General features: G+C 42.8%; 1 protein-coding gene and 1 non-coding gene across 15 annotated transcripts in view; both read right to left on the minus strand.

The window, feature by feature from the left end:
- Positions 1–6531: 6531 nt before the first annotated feature.
- Positions 6532–23745, minus strand: part of PPP2R2B (protein phosphatase 2 regulatory subunit Bbeta) — a 509482-nt gene continuing 492268 nt past the window's right edge. For all 14 annotated transcript variants that reach the window (NR_073586.1, NM_001272085.1, XM_059888050.1 and 11 more), the window contains 2 exons: positions 10098–10189; positions 6532–7252 (listed from right to left, as the gene is read on the minus strand). Coding sequence is in view for 13 of the 14 variants with exons in the window: in NM_001272085.1 (NP_001259014.1) it covers positions 6973–7252; positions 10098–10189 (372 nt within the window). In the remaining variant the exon portion in view is untranslated. The remainder of the gene's footprint in view (positions 7253–10097; positions 10190–23745) is intronic.
- TRNAG-UCC (transfer RNA glycine (anticodon UCC)) lies at positions 10558–10630 on the minus strand. Its single transcript has one exon. It is a non-coding gene; the product is annotated as a tRNA-Gly (tRNA).

Genomic DNA, 23745 nt, shown 5'->3' on the forward strand with positions numbered 1-23745 from the left:
ACACGAGCAAGAAACGTGTGTCGACTCTTTGTTGGCTAGGAATCTTCACATCTATTTGATGAGACGGGGCCATTTTTACCTTTATTTTATCAGTAAGGTCATTCAGCTTTTAAGTGGTGAAGTTTAGATTTCAACCCAGGCAAGCATCCTGGGCCCTTTAAAATTTTTTTTTTACAAAATTTTATTTATTTGTTTTTGGTTGTACTGGGTCTTCATTGCTGTGCACGGCTTTCTCTAGTTGCAGCAAGCGGAGGCTGTTCTTCGTTGTGGTATACGGGCTTCTTATTACAGCGGCTTCTCTTGTGTAGAGCATGGCCTCTAGGCTCGGTGGCTTCAGTAAAGTTGTGATGTGTAGGCTCAGTAGTTGTGGCACCAGGCTTAGTTGCCCTGTATCATGTGGGATCCTCCTGGACCGGGGATATTGAACCCACATCCCCTTCACTGGCAGGTGGATTTTTAACCACTGGATCACCAGGGAAGTTCCAGACCCTGGGCTCTTAACCTTCTTGATCTTCTACTGCTATCATTGCCTGGGAGCTTGCTTACTTCTTCCATGACCCCGTAAGCCCTATGAAGACAGGGACTCTCATGACTCCTTCCCTAAGACCACTCTAGCACAGGGCTTGGCATGACCAGTCTTTTAACTGTTTATTGAGGACTGAATGCATGAAAATCACCCAGCTGAGAGACTGCTTACAGACTGCCCCAGTACTGCTTTTTATCTTTGCCATTGAGGTAGTCTTCTCCCCTCACTTCTGCTCCAGCCTTCCTGGGATTCCCTTTGACCTCCACGAGAATTTAATGTCTTGATTGGGAGATATGTCTCCCTAGCTAACCACAGCAGGAATCCCAGGACTTGTGGATGGTCCCACTTTATTGTGGTCTCAGGGTTCCCACACAAGGATGACTTCAGGAGAAATGCTCTCCTCAACTCAAACCGAGTACAGCAAGCCAAGTGATTAGGATTACAACTGGGAGTTCTGAGATGGCAGGAGGGGCTCTGGTGGAGAACAGTCTGTCTATCCAAGAGATCAAGCTTGACAGGGTAGGGAGTGGACTAGGAATCTGGAAAGAATCACCAAACTCCTGTTTCTGATCCCACAGTGATCACTGCTTTTGACAGCATCTGAGGCAGGAATTGGCGGAGACACAGATCACCTTAGTTCTGCCACCAGAAGTTTAACCAGTGGGGCGTGGAAGGTCTAAATTGGGAGGATGGTTAAACAGTAATAATAAGGTCAGGGTCAGGGGTTGGAGACCCCTGGGAGCCACTTGACCTCACTCTTTGCTTTGATGACAGAGGAAATTTGTTTTCCTGGTTAGCTGTCAGGCAATGTTTGGTTGCAGAGAGATGGTTTGTGAATATCCTCACTAGTGGAAAAAAACAAGACAAGATAGCTATGCATTCCCTTGAAAGAAGTACAGGATCAGGGTCAGGGCAGGTCTAGATAAAACTTGATTGTGTCAATTTTGAGTCTGTTCATCAACTAGAAAAATGGAATAATGTATTTACCCATCAAGTGATTGTAAGGACTTAAAAAAGTGCCTTGCCCAGCACCTGCTACTTAAGTGCTCATAATCATTGGTTTCCTTTTATTCCTTCCTTCCATCTATTTTTACATTTAAACAGTCCTTAGACATGGGAATTTAATAAATATTTATTATTGGATGAATGAAAGAAATAAGGGGTAGGTCAGTTTTGGAAAATTGAAAATGTATTTTAATAGTAGTAGAGAAATATTGCGGAGAAGGCGATGGCACCCCACTCCAGTACTCTTGCCTGGAAAATCCCATGGATGGAGGAGCCTGGTAGGCTGCAGTCCATGGGGTTGCACAGAGTTGGACACGACTGAGCAACTTCACTTTCACTTTTCACTTTCATGTGTTGGAGAAGGAAATGGCAACCCACTCCAGTGTTTTTGTCTGGAGAGTCCCAGGGATGGGGGAGCCTGGTGGACTGCCGTCTATGGGGTCGCATAGAGTTGGACATGACTGAAGCGACTTAGCAGTAGCAGCAGCAGAGAAATATTGATTTCATGCTCCCATGCCAAATCTATTCTTGCTTCAATAACTCATATATGTTGTTCTCTCAGAAATTTGTTTTTTTTTTGGCTGCACCATGTGGCATCTGAAACTTTCCCAACCAGGTACTGAACCCATGCCCCCTGCAGTGGAAATGCAGAGTCTTAACCCCAGGACCACCAGGGACGTCCATGTGTTTTGTTCGTTGTTGAGAAAACTGTGTTAGAGCTCTGCTTAGGTGTCACTTATTCCAAGGAACTTTTTCTTAACTACCAGTCCTCATGAGTTAACCATTTCCTTCTCTGTATCATTTCTGCACTGTATACATTGTAAGTATGTCCCCAATACACATGGCTGTCATCTCTGGGACGGCGGTGACCCATGGCTTACACACGTCAGGAAACCCAGCCCCGTGCCTAGGGCTGATACATACCAGGGGCTCAATAAATATTTAACCCTGATGAACTTACAGGATGTTACTGGAACTTGTTTTCTAATTTGTAACTTCCATCTCTCTCTCTATATATGTATATATTCTCTCTCTTTTTACACACACACACACACACACACACACACACACACATGAGATGGGGAGAGAGGATAAGAGCGCTGACCAAATGTCTGGCTTTGGCACTTGTGAACTGTACAGACCTAGTTGAGTTATATCACCTCTTTGTTCCCTTATCTGTAAAATGGGAACAATAATGTATCTGTGTCTAGAGTTTTGGAGGTAAATGAATTAATACTTGGGAAATTTGTAGAACCAAGCTGGCCCATAGCAAACATTCGGTAAGTGTTAGCTACCCTTATATATAAGAAACATATTTTAAAAACTCTGGCTTCAGAGTATGAAACCTTGAGTTGGAGACCTGGTTCTACCACTTACTGGCTATGTGCTACATTGAAAACCTGAGTCTATTTCCTCAGTGGCAAAAATGGAAATAACGCTGGCACGGATCTCATGGGGTTCAGAGAAGGAGATGAGGAGAAATCAGTCATATGTACTCAGGGAATATTGTTGCTGTTACTATTCTGTGGGGCTTTAAGCTTATCAAAGCAGTTATAAACAAATGAGTTTCTTGTGTCCCTCATCATCATTCCATGAGTGAGGGCTGATGGCTTTCTGACTGTTTTACAGGTGATGTGACTGATGCAGGCACTGAATGACTTGCCCAGGGTACTCAGTTACTCCACAGAGCCAGGAGCAGGATCTGCATTTCCTGTCCCCTCGATCCACGTTCTTTCCATTGACCAGGCGAGTCATTCCCATGGAAAGTGGCTCCCGAGACTTGACTTAGAAATGCAGGGGCAAGAGCACACTTAAGGTGTGACAAGAGGCACAGCGTGTGACTGTTTCCCAGGGGTGAACCAGGGGCTGCTGTGTCTTTGAGGGTAGTGTTAAAACACACCATCCTCATCTGCACACGGCCATCATGGAAGAAGACAAATTAGGAAGGTCTCCTTCATTCAGGCTGTGGACGCCAGTCTAGGAGTCTTCAGTCTAGGGCCTTCCTGACTCTTGGATGAGCCAGCAGAGGGGCTGATGAAAGAATGGGGCGCAGGGTTGGGGGTTCAGAGGGAAGCTTTGGATAGTTGCTCTGTAGGTTTGAAGGAAGGGAAATGGTCTCCCACATTGTTGGTGATGAAGAATTGAGGGTCTAACTTTTATTATAATGGGCCCTGCAGGTTCAAAAGAAATATATGTGAGACAGCTGACTTGCTTCATCGGGTCACTGAGCTAAAAGAATCGTAGTTCCACCTTTGTTCCTTTCACTGACAACTGTTTCACCTTCCATGTGCTGGTTGCCTAATGCATGTTGAGTTAATTACGAGGCCCATGAGAGGGTGAGAGATACTCCCCTGCCCCCCTAGTACCCAATAGAAGACTGAAGGCCGAAGCCAGACATTAAGGAGTTAGGAAGCACGGGGGTTCCTATTGCCCGTTCACCTGTGGACACCCCATTGCTGCAGGCTGCCTTGTGTCTTCCTTCTTTGTTTTGTTCAAACTCATCTTCTTCCTCTGGAAGTGAAAGTGTGGATGTCTGCCAAAGTTCAGCTTTTGAACTGCTTGTTAAAATATCAGGAATGGACTGTTGCCTCAGGAACAGACTATTGCTGCAGGGCAGGGATCTGAGAGCCCAAGAAGCTGTTGAAAAAGTGGTAAGTCAGCTTCCAGGTAACTCTGAGTGTCAGCTGGAAAGGGGACTGACTTCTAGGCACCATCAGCCAAGAAGATCACCAGCACTGGGGTGGAAGAAAATGGCAAGTGTAAATACCTGGCTCCATAACCGGCACAGAGCAGGTCACTGCTAAAGCATGGTGGTGGGCGCTGCTGCTGAGGCCTGGTCTCTAGGACCTTCCCCTCCTGTTTCCACATGCGAGTTGAGGATGTTGGCTCTGGTGGCCCCTTTATTTGGGGCAACGGGGAAGATGGTGGCCCTCTGTTCTTAGCATTGATGTCTTCTGCAGATTCCTCCCACTCTGCAGATCTCAAAGTGTACATCTGTGTGCTGAAGGCATTGTGTTAGTGCAAGAGCTTTGAGGTAAAGGCCACAGATAGGTTGTAGGTGGGCCTGTGAACCCCTTAAAGCCATGACCAGAATTGTTCATGCATGTGTTCTGAGAAGCAAGCTCGACTCCCAATTTGTGGACTACTGACCATTGCAAGTCTCTAATGCCTCCAAAAGCTTCAGTGTTCTGCAGCATCAGAACTCAGTGTTCCCCAAGTTTGGTAAACATGCATCCTGGGGTTCACAAATTGCCTGTAGGTGGTGAATGGGTACATGTTTGTTTCATTAATGGTTATGTGATTCTTTTAGTGTTAGAACAAAACATTAAAGCTGACATTTCATGAACATTCTTTGTTGGGAGGAGGCTATGTCTTGTTTTTAGAAAAGGTGACTTAAGTGTGAAATGAGTAACAGTATATAGGTAGGTCGATGCTAAATTTTGAGGAACAATGATTCATCCTGTCAGCTGGTGCAGATAGAGGGGCTGAGTCTCAAGGAAGCAGAGAAAAGGCTGTGAAGAAGTTGATGGTCAGCTCAGGACAGGAGCCTGCTGGTCCTTCTGTCTGTCCTGATACCATGATTCTCTGTGAGTTGGAGAAGTTTCTGTGGCTTTCTTGGATCTCCTCCAAGAACCTGGCCCCCATCAGGCCAGGAATCCTGCCCAGAGAGTTTCCACCAGGACTTTTATTGCAGGAAAGATAAACATGGAGGAAAAAAGGCATGTCTTCATCCACATGCTCCCTCAGTTTTGAGACGTACTTTTTCATATTTTAATGTTTCTGAAATTGAGCTGCATCTTGCAAAAGTGTTCACTTAAGTAGATAGTTATTTCCTTGCCAAAAAGCTGTTATTAAGTGGGTAATAGGTTAGCATTGAAAGATGGTTCTTTTCACTATTTTTCTCTCTTCCAAAACAAATTACACTTGAAAGTTGGGACTTCTAATAAATATACAAAGCAAAAGAAAATTTCTCTTTAAAAGGAAAATCCTCATCTCAAGCCATTTCCTAGTCACTAAATGCAAGTCAGGGGAGATGAGTCATGGTGACAGGAATGGAGACATGGAGCCCAGGCCCGGCTTGGAGTACCTCCCACTTCCTCCCTGAGCCTCAAATTTCTCTGTCTTTTGAATTAATTTAGTCTCTTTCCCAGAGGTGCACCGCAGAGAAACTTCTGGAAGTTACATGTCTGAATCCTCAATGGCAGGGGGCGGGAGGGGCGGGGTATGAACCAGCCTCTACAGTTTCAAGCAGACCTCAGTTTGATGTCAAAGCTTCTTGATTCCTCCATATTCCATTTCTGTAGAAGAGCCCTCTGGTCTGTTTTTTTGGATGGTAAACTTATGGTGGGTCAGAAGCACTTGAATAGCCTTTACAGAGCAGCGTTTTCCATTGGCTGTTTTTGTTCTTGCTGTAGTGGAGATAGATGGAGTGTTACTTTGGGTTAGAAAACCCAGGAAAGGGGGCGGGGGCTGCTTTGGGAGACACATTTTCTCAGGGAGGTGCCCCAGCCCCTCAGCTTACTGCTGCATTTAGAAGCCAGATCATAAACAACAAGGACTCGGCCTTTAGAAGTCAAGGGAATAACTAAGCTGGAAAAGGGTGAAGTGAAAAAGCCAAGGAACGTGTAAGTAGAGGATTATATGGAGCCATTTAAAATGACAAAAAGCAAGAGTAACAAAGCGACAGATGGAATGTGGCCCCACAGGGCCCTGCCAAGCTAACTCTGAGAAGTGTTCTCTTGATGTCCCCTGAAGCATTCACGGGGTTTCCTGGCCAAATTCTCAGGCTGTTTCTATGGCGCTTACAAAAAAGAATGTAGCACTGTTGATGTGGTCCTTTCCCCTTCCCATTCTGCATCCTCTTCGCAGCCTCGTGAAATAAATCTCTGGCTCAAGTGAAATCATGAAAAAGAAAAAGAAAAAAAAAAAAAAAAGAAGTGCTGTGGGGGCAGGGGAGTGCTGACTGGTTCTGATTTGTCACAAAACAAGGAGAATTTCTCTAAGAGTAAACAGTGTTTATTTTTCGTTGATTTTTTTTTTCAATCAAATGGAATTGCTTAATTAAAAAAAACTTATCTCTTTTCTCTTTAAATACTACAGACAACCTCATTTTATCTCAGCAGACACCTAGAAACAAAACACTGGACCCACCAGAGAAAACGGGGCAATAAAAGCATCAGAAATTCAAGTCAACTATGGAAGAATTACTGTTAGCTGGCAGCTCTCGATTCTAAACAGAAGTGTCCCAGAACCTACTGGGTTTGACAAAAGTTTCTTAGAAGTGGGGATGTGGGAAGGTTGGACTCCATGGACTTCTATTCCAATTGTCTCCTGCAGAGGGAAAATAAAGTCGAGGCATCAAATGAACACCCAAAGAAACATTTAAAAACGTGTTTGACTAGTATTCAGTATGTGAGATTATTAGGTAATAACTTGTCCTCCTAGTTAACCTTGTCCTGGAATATATATAGGTTATTTGTAGCCGCCACTGCTATAATATTTTCTGAAGGATGCCAAGCTGTATGCAAGATCTTTTTGCTAAAGTCCAGACTGTCGACACTGATCTCATCTTTTCTCCGCTTGCCCCCCACGCACACTTTGCGTGGTTTTAGGATAGCTCGGGGTTTGCTGTTTTCCCTCGAGGCCTCAAGGGTAACATCGCGTTTGGTGTTTCGGTCAAACATCCTGAAGAAGTTGTTGTAGGAGCCTGTCATGATGACACTGCAAGGCAGAGAGGAAACAGGGAGTGACTGAGTGTCATAGACATAGGCTTTCTACAGCTAAGAGACCAAAAACCGCAACAGGCTTTGTAGTGTGACCATTGACTTTAGAAGCACTAAGACAAACAAGCTCTTGGGCTGGGTGAAGGGTGATGATAGCCCTCCTTGTTATTTATCAATAGATTCCTTTAGGTTATTTTGTTCCATAAGTCAGTCTAGTGGTTTTAATGATCCCAGCCCACCTCCTTCACATCAGGATTCTGAGGCTGCAGTCAAGTCACGCGAGTAGGAACGCTGAAAATAGCCGTCCTTGTATCATGTTCATTTAGAGCATGGCGGTCTTAGGAGTGACTGTGCTGCCCGACTGATAAGGCTTTCTCGCATCAGCACTGAGGGATGCTGACATTATGTCTTCCTCCTGCTATGAACTAGATAGAAATTCTGCCTTTTCTGAAAACTTATCTAAAAAGTGGATCTCATCATGGTCTTGGGAGGGAGTAAACAAAAATTAGAATTTTTAAAAGGGTGTAGGATGAGGAAATAAGCCTTTGTAGTGAACTTACAGATGATTTCCTACCTTCCTACAAGAGCTATCCATTCTCAGGAGTATCTCTCATTGATGAAGAGAGCAGGGGGTGCCAAGAGCCTCTCAGAAGCCATGGACCAACTTTACTTAATGGTGACAGTTTGGACAGGTGACAGGCCAAGGGAAACATAATGTCCCTCAAGCAGCACCCTCTTATGGCTGACCCCAGAGAGGTGGGCTTGGCCTTATTTGTGGGTGAGGCTCCGACTGGCTGGTTAGGATGGGAGAACACTATATCTCCGTTGTCTTGGGTTAGAGGAAGGTGAAGGAAAACTGATGAGACTGAGCCATGGCCAGGGGGCTGAGTTTTTGGGTATTTGTTAGTTGTCCCGGAAATTAATCAAGGGCTAGATTTTGTTACCCTGGCCTGGGAAACTGATGCCATGAAATGTGTGTATCTATCATAGGGTGTGGAGAAGGCAATGGCACCCCACTCCAGTACTCTTGCCTGGAAAATCCCATGGGTGGAAGAGCCTGGTAGGCTGCAGTCCATGGGGTCGCTAAGAGTCGGACACGACTGAGCGACTTCACTTTCACTTTTCACTTTCATACATTGGAGAAGGAAATGGCAACCCACTCCAGTGTTCTTGCCTGGAGAATCCCAGGGACGGGGGAGCCTGGTGGGCTGCTGTCTATGGGGTCGCACAGAGTCGGACACGACTGAAGTGACTTAGCCGTATCATAGGGTGAGCAATTATTATCTCATCACGTGGGGGTGCTGAGTGCTTTACCCCTAGCCTCATTTCCTTTTCCATCATTCCATGTTAAGGGATTTACACAGGAAGAAAAGTGAATGCGTGTATGGTGTCACACAGCCAGTAAGTAGCCAAGTTGGTCCTCTAGCCCACATCTGCCAGACTCCGGGGCATAAGCATTAAGCCATTTGGCCTTATTGCTTCCCACGCACTGACCTCTGCTTCCATTACCACCACCCGACTTGTTTTTAAACCATAGGAGAAAGTCTTTTTTGGAAAAAAGTAAAAAAGTAATTTCAACCTTATCTGGACCAAAAATAACATTTTCTCGGTTATGGAAAGAAACTGTAATGTGGTGGAAAGAATGTTCATTTTAGGATTTAAATTCTTCCTCTTGTCTCTACTACTTACAGTGATCTGCCCAAGCTCCTGAACTAGTATCTGGCTGAGCCTCAGTTTCCTCAGCTGTAAAATGGGGACAGTGAAAGCAATCTTGATGGATTGTGGTCAGGATTAAAAAATCATGATGTGTGAAAGTACCTAGTAAGTATAGGTTTTGAATCTTGGTTAAGATAGAAGGGGAACTTGAACAAAAATAACCACAAATATTTTAAAAAATCTATTCATAATGAACATTGAATAAATGAATAAATTACCAATGGAAACGAAAATAAAATAACAGGGCAAGGATAGCTACTTTTCCCCTGAGGGCCTTTGTTCAACTAAGTAACAGTTGCTTTGCTCTGGGCCCTCTGCCCTCCACTAACTGGGTGGTGTGATCTGGGTCGTCTACCATGTGGTGACTCTTGCTAGGCCTGCTGAGTAGAAGGCTGGTTTTGGATCACTGGCCCAAAAAACCCAACAGGGGTCAGAGAGGTAGAGCCTGTGCTCACTAGAAGCTCGCCTCTGAATGTTTTGCAGTGATAGAATTTCCCTGCTTTTCAGTATGACTGCTGGTGCTGCCTTCACTAAGGAACAGCCCCTGGTAGCCTGTGCTGGCTTCTCCTGGAAATCACAGCAGCATCTATTCATCAAGCCAAAAAGAAACTGCGGGGAGGTAATAGGAAGTGCTGTTGAAACCAAAGGCCTCTAATAGTCATAAATCTCTTTGAGGGCACAGAATAAACGAGGCTGATGAGAATTCAGTTCATGACCACCAGGCCTTAGGCTAGTCTCTGCGGGCAGCCTCGAGGGATAATTTCCCATCCAGACAGCACACTTTAAAGTCATTGGAATAGTTCATCCTTAAAATTTGCCAGGGGAGCTTCATTTTAGGTATATGGACCCAGCTCTGGGAGGGTCTTGCCTGTATAAGGTAGGATTTTTGTGAGGTTAAAGGGTCACCTGAGCCAGTTCTGAAAGAGGAGTCCAGGGTCTCACCCATCGCCTGTTCCTTTCCAGACTTGACCTCGAGGTCACCCGCTGGGCCACTGGTGCAGCCCTGCCAGGCCTCAGGGCCGATTCTGATGGCTCTTTGGTTGCACCCCCTTAAGATACACGGCCCAGGGCCGGTGCAAGGAGAGGGCCCCCCCGTGGAAGGCTCCCAGCCATCAGACCTTTCTTACCTGTCTGACCCATTCCACACACACTCAAATTTATCAAAAATGCAGTCATTTTCGTAGAGGGAGCACAGCTTGCTGCGGAGGTAGTCGTGAACCTGGAGGGGCAGGGAAAACACATTAAGAGGGTGTTAATTATTAATATTTTAAAAAATGATTCCTCTGTGAGCTCTTCTTTGGATGGGAGCTGTTCATTCTTCCAGTGTAAATGTGGCTTGACTCAGATAGTTCTGGGTCTTAGCACAGGCACGGCCCTTCTCAGCCTTGGGACTTTAAGATGGTTTGGTGAGCTGTTTACATGGCACATGTGGATTAAACAAACTCGCTTACATAGATAGTAGCATAGAACAGGGCCCAGTAAGCAGGGGATTCCCATTTTCTAAGCCTATTTATTATTTACTTTTGGTCAGTATCTTTTAAAAAACTTTTTATTTTTTGCCGTGCAGTGTGGCATGTGAGATCTTAGTTCCCCAACTAGGGATCGAACCCATGCTCCCTGCAGTGGAAGTGCAGCGTCTTCACCACTGGACCACCAGGGAAGTCTCTTAGCCCATTTAGACAACACCATTCATTCAGCCTTTTATTCAATAAATATTTGTTGAATGCCAGCTCTATGCTTGGGATAGAGCCATGGACAGAATACCCTTGGGGTGCTTTCCTCCCAGTATTGGGGAAGAGACTGTGTAGCCAAGTAAATACATAAGATATTTTTCTTTTTTTGATTTTTAAATTTTATTTGTTAACTGGAATATAATTGCTTTACAGCAATTATGTTGTGTTTCTGCTGTGCAACAAGTGTAAGATATTTTAGATGGTGATAAAATGAGAACAAAAAAAAAAGTGGAAAAAGGGTAGTGGGAGCTCTGGGGGATTATTTATATAGGGCGAGTAGTCAAGTTCACCTGAGAAGGCGACATTGGAGCAGGAACCTGGAGAAAATGAGTGCATCTCAGTGGTATCTGGGGAAAGGCTTTCCAAGCATAAATGAAAGTGTTAGTCCAAAAAACTGTTCTATACATCTGTGTCTCTTTTGCTGTCTCGCATACAGGGTTATCGTTACCATCTTTCTAAATTCCATATATATGCGTTAGTATACTGTATTGGTGTTTTTCTTTCTGGCTTCACTCTGTATAATCGGCTCCAGTTTAAATTTAAAAAAAAAAAAAAAAAAGTGTTAGTCACTGTCGTGTCCAATTCTTTGTGATCCCATGGACTGTAGCCAGGCTCCTCTGTCCCTGGAATTCTCCAGGCAAAAATACTGGAGTGGGTTGCCATGTCCTTTTCCAGGGGATCTTCCCAACCCAAGGCTTGAACCCAGGTCTCCTGCATTGCAGGCAGTTTCTTTACCACTGAGCTACTAAGCATTGAGAACAGCTAATGTAAAGGCCCGGAGGCAGTGGGGTAGAGGGTAGCAAGGAGTAGAGTGGGGGCCCTCGGCGTGTGCCAACCAGTTCCCGTAGGCCCCTTACTCTGAGTGATGTGAGCAGACGCCATGGGCAGGGTGCTGCGCCTGCTGCATTGTGACAGAGTGTAAGCCCCGCAGGGCCAGAGACAGGGAGGTCGGGTGTAACCTGCTTGACAGATGATGGTTTGGACCAAGGTGAGCAGTGGTGGGAGGTGGCCAGAGCCTTGACGAGTTTGGAAGGACAGTTGATAGGACTTGCGGATGGAGCCACTGTCAAGTGTGGAGGAAAACTGGAATCAGAGATGGCTCCTGAACCGTGCTTTCGAGCAAGTGGGAGGATGGAGTGGCCATGCTCCCTTCGGGGTTGGATAATTTGGAGATGTGTGTGCAAGGGGAGAACACCCAGCAGACGCTGGTGTGCACAGTGCAGCCCTGGATTGTGTGGCAATCCTCTCCTGGTTCTATTTTTCAGTGAAATAAGAAGCAAGGTTATCAGCTGAGCGTGAAAAAGGCCAGGGGCGGGGAGGTGGTTGGCAACAGTGCTCGGCTCCTGGAAGGCACTGAGGGCTGCTTGAAGTTGTTGAATGTGAATTTTTAAAAACATTTTATTTATGTATGCCGACCTTTGTTGTGGCACTCGGGATCTTTAGTTGGGGTGTGCAAATTCTTAGTTGTGGCATGATCTATCTCCCTGACTAGGGATTGAACCCCAGCCTCCTGCATTGGGAGTGCAAAATCATAGCTGCTGGACTACTAAGGAAGTCCCCAGATGTGAATTTTATTTATTTATTTTTTATTTTAATTGGAGGCTATTTACTTTACAATATTGTGGTGGGTTTTGCCATACATTCGCATGAATCAGCCATGGGTGTACATGTGTTCTCCATCCTGAACCTCCCTCCCACCTCCCTCCCCATCCCATCCTTCAGGGTCATCTCTGTGCACCAGCCCTGAGCACCCTGTCTCATGCATCGAACCCGGACTGGTGATCTATTTCACATATGTTAATATACATGTTTCAGTGCTATTCTCTTAAATCATCCCACCCTCACCTTCTCCCACAGAGTCCAAAAGTCTGTTCTTTACATCTGTGTCTCTTTTGCTGTCTCACATACAGGGTCATCATTACCATCTTTCTAAATTCCACATATATGCGTTAATATACTGTACTGGTGTTTTTCTTTCTGACTTACTTCGCTCTGTATAATAGGCTCCAGTTTCATCCACCTTATTAGAACTGATTCAAATGTATTCTTTTTAATAGCTGAGTAATATTCCATTGTGTGTATGTACCATAGCTTTCTTATCCATTCGTCTGCTGATGGACATCTAGGTTGCTTCCATGTCCTGGCTATTATAAACAGTGCTGTGATGAACATTGGGATACACGTGTCTCTTTCCCTTCTGGTTTCCTCAGTGTGTATGCCCAGCAGTGGGATTGCTGGGTCGTATGGCAGTTCTATTTCCAGTTTTTTAAGGAATCTCCACACTGTTCTTCATAGTGGCTGTACTAGTTTGCATTCCCACCAACAGTGTAAGAGGGTTTTTCTCTTTGCACCCTCTCCAGCATTGTTTGCAGACATTTTGATAGCAGCCATTCTGACCGGTGTGAGATGGTACCTCATTGTGGGTTTGATTTGCATTTCTCTGATAATGAGTGGTGTTGAGCATCTTTTCACATGTTTGTTAGCCACCCAGATGTGAATTTCAAATGAGTCTGATCAGCATGGTTGGGTGTTTCTCTCCAGCTGCATTCAGCAACTCAGGTGAAGATGGCAAGTAGGCAGATGACTGAGGCTTGGAGCATAGTAATCTGGGTGCCATTTTCAGTTCTTCCTGAGATCCGTTGTGGGGAGTGGTAATGACATTAGGCGTACATAACATGCCAGCTTGTTATTATTAGCCGGGCTGTTTATCCATAAGATCTCATCTCATCTCTAATATTATCTTAGGTTGTAGGTACTGTCATTCTCTTCACTTTAATGGAGCATGAACTGCAGGGTATGACATCATGTGTCCAAGATCACACAGCAAAGGAAATGACAGAATGGGAAGTGAACCAGGGGTCTGGGTTCTGGAGCACCTGCTCCTGCCTGCTCTAGCAATCTGCCTCCCACTCGCTCTGCCTCACTGGCCTCGCCTCACATAGAGTCTCAGTCCTGGACAGCTGTGATGATGAACTGAAGTCAGGCCAAGAGGCAGACAGAATTGGGTGAAGGCAGAAAGGTGTTATGGAAAGCACAGTTTGACTTGGTTTAGATGAAGAGTGATGGTTCATGATCTCTTTTTCTTCAGCCTGGGCCCCTCTCCTCCCTTGCACCAGGGTTCTGGCAGATGCTGAGCTCAGAGGCTCAGCTGTGTGCTTAGCCCCGGGCAGAGGAATGAGGTCAGATTCACTCCATGTTCCATTAGATGTCTGGGGTATTTGAAAAGCTCTCTGAGTTATTTGGACAGGGTAAGGATTTCTAACTCTGCAAATTAACTTCCTTCACCCTCACGCTCGTGTTCCCAAATAACTCTGGTCCTTTTCAGGGTATCTGCTTCAGGGTTATGGTGACAAGTGAATCCATTGGCAGCTGGGCTTATGGCTTTGTTAGATGGGGAGAATAAGGGAGGCTTGTGTCCTAAGCTTCGGAATTCTGCTATAAATTAACTCACTGTCTTCCCTTCCTCTCCACTCACTGTCCTCCCTTCCTCTCCTACCACCTCTTGTGCATATTAGGAGTGTCTCAGATCTGATAGGGAAGGCCATTTTGTTTGTAGGGCCATTTCTGCTTGTTGAAGTTCTCTATTTATTGTGAAGAATCTTTAGGTAAAGCAGAAGAGTCCCAGGACAAAGGGCTGATGCTAGATCTTCACAAACTTTTTCTGAAAAGGGCCAAATTATAAATATTTATAGTTTGTGGGTCATGTAGCCTCAGTTACAACTATCCAACTGTACCTTTGTAATGCAAAAGTAGCCATGATACACAAATGAATGAGTTAAGAGTTGTGTTCCAATAAGACTTTATTTACAAATACAGGTGGCAACTTCTGGGTCATAGTTTGCCTAACCCTTGACTATAAGTCTTGACTATAATTCCCTTTCTCCCCAGTTAGCAGACTATTTCCTTGGAAGAGAGGGATGGAGGAGGTAAGGACATCCACTGGGGTTCGTACTTTTCTTCTGATGGTTGGAAGATACTGACCTCAAGAATTGATCTATTTTCTAGACAGCAAGCCTAATTCTTGCCTTTTCTTGACTTTATCATTGACTTGCTTCCAAGATCTGTGTAACAGAGGGAGACAAGGAAGAGGAGTGGGCTTCTGAAGGGGAATAATGGCAAGCTGGAATTAATCCAGTAGGCAAAGGAAGCCACATTTGTTATCCTCATACTCCAGATTGCCTACCTTTTGGAGGAAAGAGATGAGCAAAATAGATCCTCTTTTAAATCTTATCTCCCCCTACTCCTTCCTTTTATCTGTTATGGGGCACTTTTTTTCCCCCAATATTTCCTCAAACTTTATTTTTTTGAGTACCTTTTAATTGAAGGTACCATTTTAATTGAGTATCTTTTAATTGAAGTTTTAGTTGAGTTACAGTGTTGTGTTAATTTCAGGTGTATTTTTATTCAGATTGTTTTCCCTTCTAGGTCATTACATAAAATATTGAGTATAGTTCCCTGTGCTGTATAGTGGGACTTTTTTGGTTGTATCTTTTCTCTTCTATATAGAGTAGTGTAAATATGTCAATCCCAAACTCCTAATTTATCCCCCCTGCCTTTTCCCCTTTGGAAACTATAAATTTGTTTTCTATGTCTGTGTGTCTATTTCTGATTCATATATAAGTTCATTTGTACTATTTTTTTGTAGAGCCAACATATAAGTGATACACGATATTTACCTTTCTCTGACTTACTTCGCTTAGTATGATAATCTCTAGGTCCATTCATGTCATTGCAAACGGCATTATTTCATTCTTTTTTTGGCTGAATATGTATATGAATCTGCCTGCCAGTGCAGGGGAGGCAGGTCTGTGGGTTCAATCCCTGAACAGGGAAGATACTCTGGAGAAGGAAATGGCAGCTCATTCTAGTATTCTGTCCTGGGAAATCCCATGGACAGAGCAGCCTAGTGGGCTACAGTCTATGGTGGTGTTAGAGTCGGACACGACTTAAGTGACTAAACCACCACCACATGTATATATACACACCAATTTTTATTTATATGGTGTGTATATATACACACCAATCTTTTTCTTTATATCAATATTTCTTTCAAAATTCCATTCATCTGGAATTTTGTCTTATAGAAACACCACAGGTGAGTGATAAATATCAAAATGTGCGTGCTTTAGAAGTGTGGGCCCCTTAGTGGAGAAACCACATTACCAAGAACTCTATAACTAAAAGTCAGGAAGGATTCAAGGAGAGAACCTAGTTTGAGCCCTTATTTTCTCCTCTCAGCATCTATGTTCCGGGGAACTTCTGGCAACTCCAGGTGAGGACATCTACAGGAGAAGATAAATAACTATGAAGGTATGCTGCGTATGTACATACATACATATATATATATATATATATGAAAGTGAAAGTCACTCAGGTCCAACTCTTTGTGACCCTATGGACTGTATAATCCAAGGAATTCTCCAGGAGAGGACATTGGAGTGGGTAGCCTTTCCCTTCTCCAGGGGATCTTCCCAACCCAGGGATCGAACCCAGGTCTCCTGCATTGCAGGCGGATTCTTTACCAACTGAGCCACAAGGGAAGCCATATCTATCTATCTATCTATCTATCTTCTGTTGTAAAGAGAAATCTTAAGCAGAGAACATTGACGGTTCACCATCAGAGGAGAGAAAAAGGTAAGACAGACACAAGAAGCATCTAGACAGCAAAGTAAGAAGGAACTTAAGACTCATCCTATTAGATGCTTTTCTCTTCATGTTCCAAATATTGTTTCTTTGCTCTGTTCCTATGAGCTTGGGTATGGCCCTCTTAACACTAGGCTGAGTCTCCCAACACAGAGATTCTTACATCATGTACTTGCGGAGCCTGCTGTGTATAGCTGATAGACCACTCTAGCCTGGCAAGATTAAACTCTGTTGTTTCGTTCTTCTATTTCAGGGGTTGATGAACTTTTTCTGTGAAGGGTCAGACAATAAATATTTTAGGCTTTGTGAACCATAGGTCTCTGTCACAATGACCCAACTCTGCCCTTGTAGCATGTAGGCAACTGTAGGCAATAGGTAAATAACCAGGTGTGACTGATTCAATGAAACTGTTTTTCCAAAAACAGATGCAGGGCTAGATTTGGCCCACAGGTTTGTCAACTCCTGTTCTATAGGAGAATGTGAAAAGAGCTCATTATACTTAAGTCTGCAGCTTCTTCTTCTTGGAAACATGCTTGAGATCAGCTGATAGATATATTAAGAGACCTAGAAGTATCACCTGTATGTCTGCCTGCTCAGGGGAGGCACAAATAGTTGACAGAATTCCTAAACACTGGACCAGTCCTTAAAATTTGTTTAAATTTTATTTTTATTTACATTAGAGTGTAGTTGATTAACAATGTTGTGTTAGTTTAAGGTATAAAGCAAAGTGATTCAGTTACACATATATCTATTCTCTTTCAGACTCTTTTCCCATACAGGTTTGTACATAATACTGAATATAATCCCCTTTGCTATTCAGTAGGACCTTCTTCATTGTCTGTTTTATATATAGCAGTGTGTATATGTTAATCCCAAACTCCAATTTATATATTTAATATTCCCCCCTTTCCCATTTTGTATACATACATATCTACTTTTTATCAGATTCTTTTCCCTTAGAGATTATTACATAATATTGAGTATAGTTCCCTGTGCTATACAGTAGATTCATGTTGGTTATCTCTTTCATAGAAAGTGAAAGTGAAGTCACTCAGTCGTGTCCGACTCTTCGCGACCCCATGGACTGTAGCCTAGCAGGCTCCTCCGTCCATGGGATTTCCTAGGCAAGAGTACTGGAGTGCGTTGCCATTGCCTTCTCCCACATATAAAGTAGTATGTATGTATCAGTCCCAAACTCTTAATTTATCCTTCCCACCCTTTCTCCCATAACCAAAATTGTTTTCTATGTCTGTAGGATTATTTGTTTTGTATGTGAAAGTTCATTTGTGTAATTTTCTTTTAGAACCTCCATATAAATATCATATGATATTTGTCTAACTCTGGCTTATTTAGTATGATAATCTCTGCATGCATCCATGTTGCTGCAAATGGCAATATTTCATTCTTTTTTTACAGCTGAGTATTACTTCCATTGTGTGTGTATGCACACACACACACACACATACACCAAGTCTTCCTTATCCATTTATCAGTGACAGGTGATGGACATATAGGTTGCTTCCATGTTTTGGCTGCTGTAAATAGTGCTGCTATGACTACTGCAGTGCATATATCTTTTCAAATTATGGTTTTCTCTGGATATATTCATGGGAGTGGGATAGCTGGATCATGTGGTAACAGTCTTTTTAGTTTTTTAAGGAACTTCCACAGTGGCTGTACCAGTTTACATTCCTACCGACGGAAAGCAGCACTTTTAAGGGAAGGCATACATGTGAGTGTGCTTAGCAGGGAGAAACACTTGGTTAAGCAGGTTTCTGTAATGCAGGCTTCTTAAAGTTCTGCAATAATCAAAGAATTATAAAATTATAAGAGGGGAATAGAATATTAATTCACTATATTCACCCCAAATTTATATTTTTGGTAGTGGGAGTACCAAATAGTGCAATGAAGATAAGTAGGATTGAAGAGGGCAGAGCAATGAGGGTTATCATTTGGGCAGTGGTGTTTCTTTTAAGATCTATCTCAGCCTGTCCCCTTCTTTATGATCCATTGCTGACCATTCCCCTTTGGCATTTGTCTAACAGAAACATCACAGGTGAGTGGTAAGTATCAAACCATGTGTGGTTTGAAAATGTGGGCCCCTTATCGCAGGGACCACATTACCAGAAACTCTATAACTAAGTCTCAAAAGACAAAAGTCAGGAAGGACTCAAAGGAAAACCCTGGTCTGAGCCCTTATTTTCTCCTCCCAGCACCTACATTCTGGGAGCTCTTGACTGCCTTCAAGTGAGGACAAGATCTACAGGACAAGATCATTGGCTATGAAGGTATGCTGCATATATATTCTGTTGTAGAAAAAAAAAAAAACTTAGGCAAAGAAGATCAACTGTTCACCATCAGAGGAGAGAAAAAGGTAAGACACAGACATAAGAAGCAGCATCTAGAGAGCAGAGTAAGAAAGAACTTAAGGCTTGTCCTATTTGATGCTTCTCTCTTCATGTTCCAAATATTGTTTCTGTGCTGTTTTTAGTTTTTTAAGGAAACTCCATACTGTTCTTCATAGTGGCTGTACCAATTTACATTCCCACTGACTGAAAGGAGCACTTTTAAGGGAAGGCATACTTGTGAGTGTTCTGAGCAGGGAGAGAACAGGTTTTGGAAACACCTGGTTAAGCAGGTTTCTATGAGGTAGGCTTCTCAGAGTTCTGCAATGATCAAGGAATTATAAAATTATAAGAGGGGAATAGAATGTTATTTTATTTCAGTATAGTCACCCCAAATTTCTGTTTTCAGTAGGGGGAGTACCAAATAGTGCCTTGAAGATAATTAGGATTGAAGGGAAGAGCATTCAGGGTTAAGAATGGGGCAGTGATATGCCATTTAAGGTCTGGCTCAGCCTGTCCCCTTCTTTATGAACCATTACTGACCATTCACCTATGAAATTTGTCTTACAGGAACATCACAGGTGAGTGATAAGTATCAAACAAAGCATGTGCACTTTGAAAATGTGGGCCTCTTATTGCAGGAACATTACCAAGAACTCTATAAAAGACAACTGTTAGGAAGGACTCAAACAGAAAACCTAGTCTGAGCCCTTATTTTCTCCTCCCAGCACCTACATTCTGGAAGCTCCTGACTGCCTTCAAGTGAGGACATCTATAGGAAAAGATCATTGACTATGAAGGTATGATGCATATATATATTCTATTGCAGGAAAAAGCTTAAGTAAAGAAGATCGGGTTTTTGCCATCAGAGGAAAGAAAAGGGTAAGACACAGACTCAAGAAACATCTAGAGAGCAGAGCAAGAAAGAACTTAAGACGCATCCTATTAACTGCTTCTCTCTCCATGTTTCAAATATTGCTTCTATGCTCTGTTCCTATGAACTTGGGTGTGGCCCCCTTGACACTAGGCTGAGTCTCCCAACTCAGATGTGCTCACATCATGGACTTGTGGAGCCTGCCGTTGTATGACTGATAGACCACTGTAGGCCTGGCAAGATTAGACTCTATTGGTTCGTTCTACTTCAGGGGTTGACAAACTTTTCCTGTGAAAGGTCAGACAGTAAATATTTTAGGATCTGTGAGCCATAATGTCACAGTGACCCAACTCTGCCATTGTAGGATGAAGGCAGCTACAGACAGTGGTTAAATGATCAGGTGTGGCTGATTCAATGAAACTGCTTTTATAAAATATAGGAGGCTGGATTTGGCTCACAGGTCACAGTTGGTCAACCCCTGTTCATAGAAAAAGATGAAACTAGGTCATCATGCTTAATGCTACAGCTTCGTATTCCTGGAAACATGCTTGAGATCAGCTGATGGGGATGTATGAAGAGACCTAGGAGTATCACCTGTATGTCTCCCTGCTCAGGGAAGGTGCTAGTAGTTAATGACAGAACTCCTATACCCTGGAGCAGTCCTTATAATCTTTTTCATTTTCATTTTTATTTTATTTTGGAGTATAAAATTTATAAAATGTTTTATAGTTGATTTACAATGTTGTGTTAGTTTCAGGTGTACAGCAGAGTGATTCAGTTACATACATACATGTATCTATCTTTTTCAGATTCTTTTCCCATATAGGTTATTATATAATATTGAATATAGTCCCCTGTGCTATTCAGTAGGAAGTTCTTGGTTATTTTATATATATATAGCAGTGTGTATATGTTAAACCCAAACTCCAAATTTATCCCCTCCCTTTCTCATTTGGTAACCATACATTTGTTTTCTATGTCTGTGGGTCTATTTCTCTTTTGTATATAAGTTCATTTATATCATTTTTTAAAATTTTATTTTATTTTTAAACTTTACATAATTGTATTAGTTTTGCCAAATATCAAAATGAATCCACCACAGGTATACATGTGTTCCCCATCCTGAACCCTCCTCCCTCCCCATACCATCCCTCTGGGTCGTCCCAGTGCACTAGCCCCAAGCATCCAGTATCGTGCATCGAACCTGGACTGGCAGCTCGTTTCATACATGATATTTTACATGTTTCAATGCCAGTCTCCCAAATCTTCCCACCCTCTCCCTCTCCCACAGAGTCCATAAGACTGTTCTCTATATCAGTGTCTCTTTTGCTGTCTCGTACACAGGGTTATTGTTACCATCTTTCTAAATTCCATATATATGCGTTAGTATACTGTATTGGTGTTTTTCCTTCTGGCTTACTTCACTCTGTATAATAGGCTCCAGTTTCATCCACCTCATTAGAACTGGGAAGGGAGTCTATATCATTTTTTTGAATCCTTGTTAAAAGTATCATCATGTTAACCTTTCTCTGGCTTATTTCATTTCTCTATGTCTAAACATATTGCAAGTGGCTGGAGTAGTATTCCATTGTGTGTGTATACACACACACACACACCACATGTTCTTTATCCTTCATCAGTGACTCATGATGGACGTTTAGTTTGCCTTCATGTCTTGTCTATTGTAAACAGTGCTAGGAACCGTGGGGAGCATGTGTTTTTTCAAATCATGATTTTCTCCAGATGTATGCCCAGGAGTGGGGACTGCAGGGTTATATGGTAACTATCTTTTCTTATTTTTAAGGAACTTCCATACTGCTCACCACAGTGGCTGTACTCGTTTGCATTCCCACCAACTGTTCAGAGCACTTCTATAGCAAAGGCATACATAACTGGTGTTCTGAGCGGGGAGAAATGCTTGGTTAGGCAGGTTTCTCAAGAGTTCTGCAATGATCAAGGAATTATAAAATTATAAGAGGGGAATAGAATATTATTTTATTTTAATATAAGCACCCCAAATATCTGTTTTTGGTAGGGGGAGAGCCAAATACTGCCCCAAAGATAATTAGGATTGAAGGATGTAGAGCAGTAAGGTTATAAATTGGGCAGTAGTGTGCCTTTTAAGATCTGGCTTAGCCTGTGCCTTTTTTTGTGAACCATTCTTGACCCCTAACCATTCCCCTTTGGCTTTTTTTTTTTTTTTTAAACAGAAACACTACAGGTGAGTGGACGTGTGGGCCTGTTATCATCATCATTATTATTATTGCAGGAACCACATCACCAAGAACTCTATGACTAAGTGTTAAAAGATGGGAAGGAACAGCACAGTCTGAGCCTTTATTTTCTCCTTCAAGCATCTACATTCTGGGAGCTCCTGACTAATTCCAAGTGAGGACGTCTACAGGAGAAGATCATTAAGTATGAAGGTATGCTGCATATATATATTCTGTCATAAAAAGAAATCTTCGGCAAAGAACACTGACTATTCACCATCAGAGGAGAGAAAAAGGTAAGACTCAGACACAAGAAGCATGTGGAGAGCAGAGTAAGAGGGAACTTAAAGCCTGTCATATTAGATGCTTCTCTCCATGTTCCAAATATTGCATCTTTGCTCTGCTCCTGTGAGCTTGGGTATGGCCCTCTTAACACTAGGCTGTCTCCCAACACAGAGGTTCTCCCTTCACGTACTTGTGGAGCCTGCTGTGTATAGCTGATAGACCACTCTAGGCCTGGCAAGGTTAGACTCTATTGGTTTGTTCTTCTATTTCAGGGGTTGGCAAACTTTTCCTGTAAAGGGTCAGACAATAAATATTTTAGGCTTTGTGAGCCATATAGTCTCTGTCACAATGACCCGACTCTGCCCTTGTAGGCAACCGTAGACAATCAGTAAATGACCAGGTGTGCTGTTTCAATAAAACTGCTTTTCAAAAAACAGATGCAGGGCTGGATTTGGCCCACAGGTCTCAGTTTGTCAACCCCTATTCTATAGGAAAATGTGAAAGTGGTTCATTATATTAATACCTAAGGCTACAGCTTCTTCTTCCTGGAAACATGCTTGAGATCAACCGATAGATGTATGAAGACACCTAGAACTATGCCCTGTGTATCTCCCTGCTCAGGCGAGGTGCTAGTAATTGATGACAGGGTTCCTTCCCACAAGACCAGTCCTTACAATTTAAAAAAATTTTTTGATTTTATATTAGAGTTGATTTACAATGTTGTGCTAATTTCAGGTGTACAGCACAGTGATTCAGTTATACATATACATTATGTATTGTTTTTTAGATTCTTTTCCTATACAGGTTATTGTATAATATTGAATATAGTTTCCTGTGCTATTCAGTAGGACCTTCTTGATTATCTATTTTATATATATAGTAGTGTGTTTATCAGAGAAAGCAATGGCAACCCACTCCAGTACTCTTGCCTGAAAAATCCCATGGATGGAGGAGCCTGGTAGGCTGCAGTCCATGGGGTCGCAAAGAGACGAACACGACTGAGTGACTTCACTTTCACTTCTCACTTTCATGCATTGGAGAAGGAAATGGCAACCCACTCCAGTGTTCTTGCCTGGAGAATCCCAGGGACGGGGGAGCCTGGTGGGCTGCCATCTATGGGGTCACAGAGAGTCGGGACACGACTGAAGTGACTTAGCAGCAGCAGTGTATTTATGTTAATCCCAGACTCCAAATTTATCTCCCCTTTCCCCATTTGGTAACCATAAATTTATTTTCTACATCTGTGGGACTATTGCTGTTTTGTGTATAAATTATTTCTATCATTTTTTTTTTAAAATCCCCATATAAGTGATAACATACAATATTTGTCTTTCTCTGGCTTGCTTTACTTACTATGATAATATTAGGAACATCCATGTTGCTGCAAATGGCTGAGTAATATCCCTGTGCGTATATATGCATGGTGTGTGTGTGTGTGTATATGTATATATATATACACACCCCACACCTTCCTTATCCATTCATCAGCAACAGGTGATGGATAGTTAGGCTGCCTCTATGTCTTAGCTATTGTAAGTAGTTCTATGTGGGGGTGCATGTATCTTTTCAAGTTATGATTTTCTCTAGATGTATGCCCAGGAATGGGATTGTTCAGTCATATGGTAACTCTCTTTTTAGTTTTGCAATGAACTTCTATACTATTCTCTATAGTGGCTGTAAGA

Source organism: Bos taurus, chromosome 7, assembly GCF_002263795.3.
Source record: "Bos taurus isolate L1 Dominette 01449 registration number 42190680 breed Hereford chromosome 7, ARS-UCD2.0, whole genome shotgun sequence".
NCBI classification, from domain to species: domain Eukaryota; kingdom Metazoa; phylum Chordata; class Mammalia; order Artiodactyla; family Bovidae; genus Bos; species Bos taurus.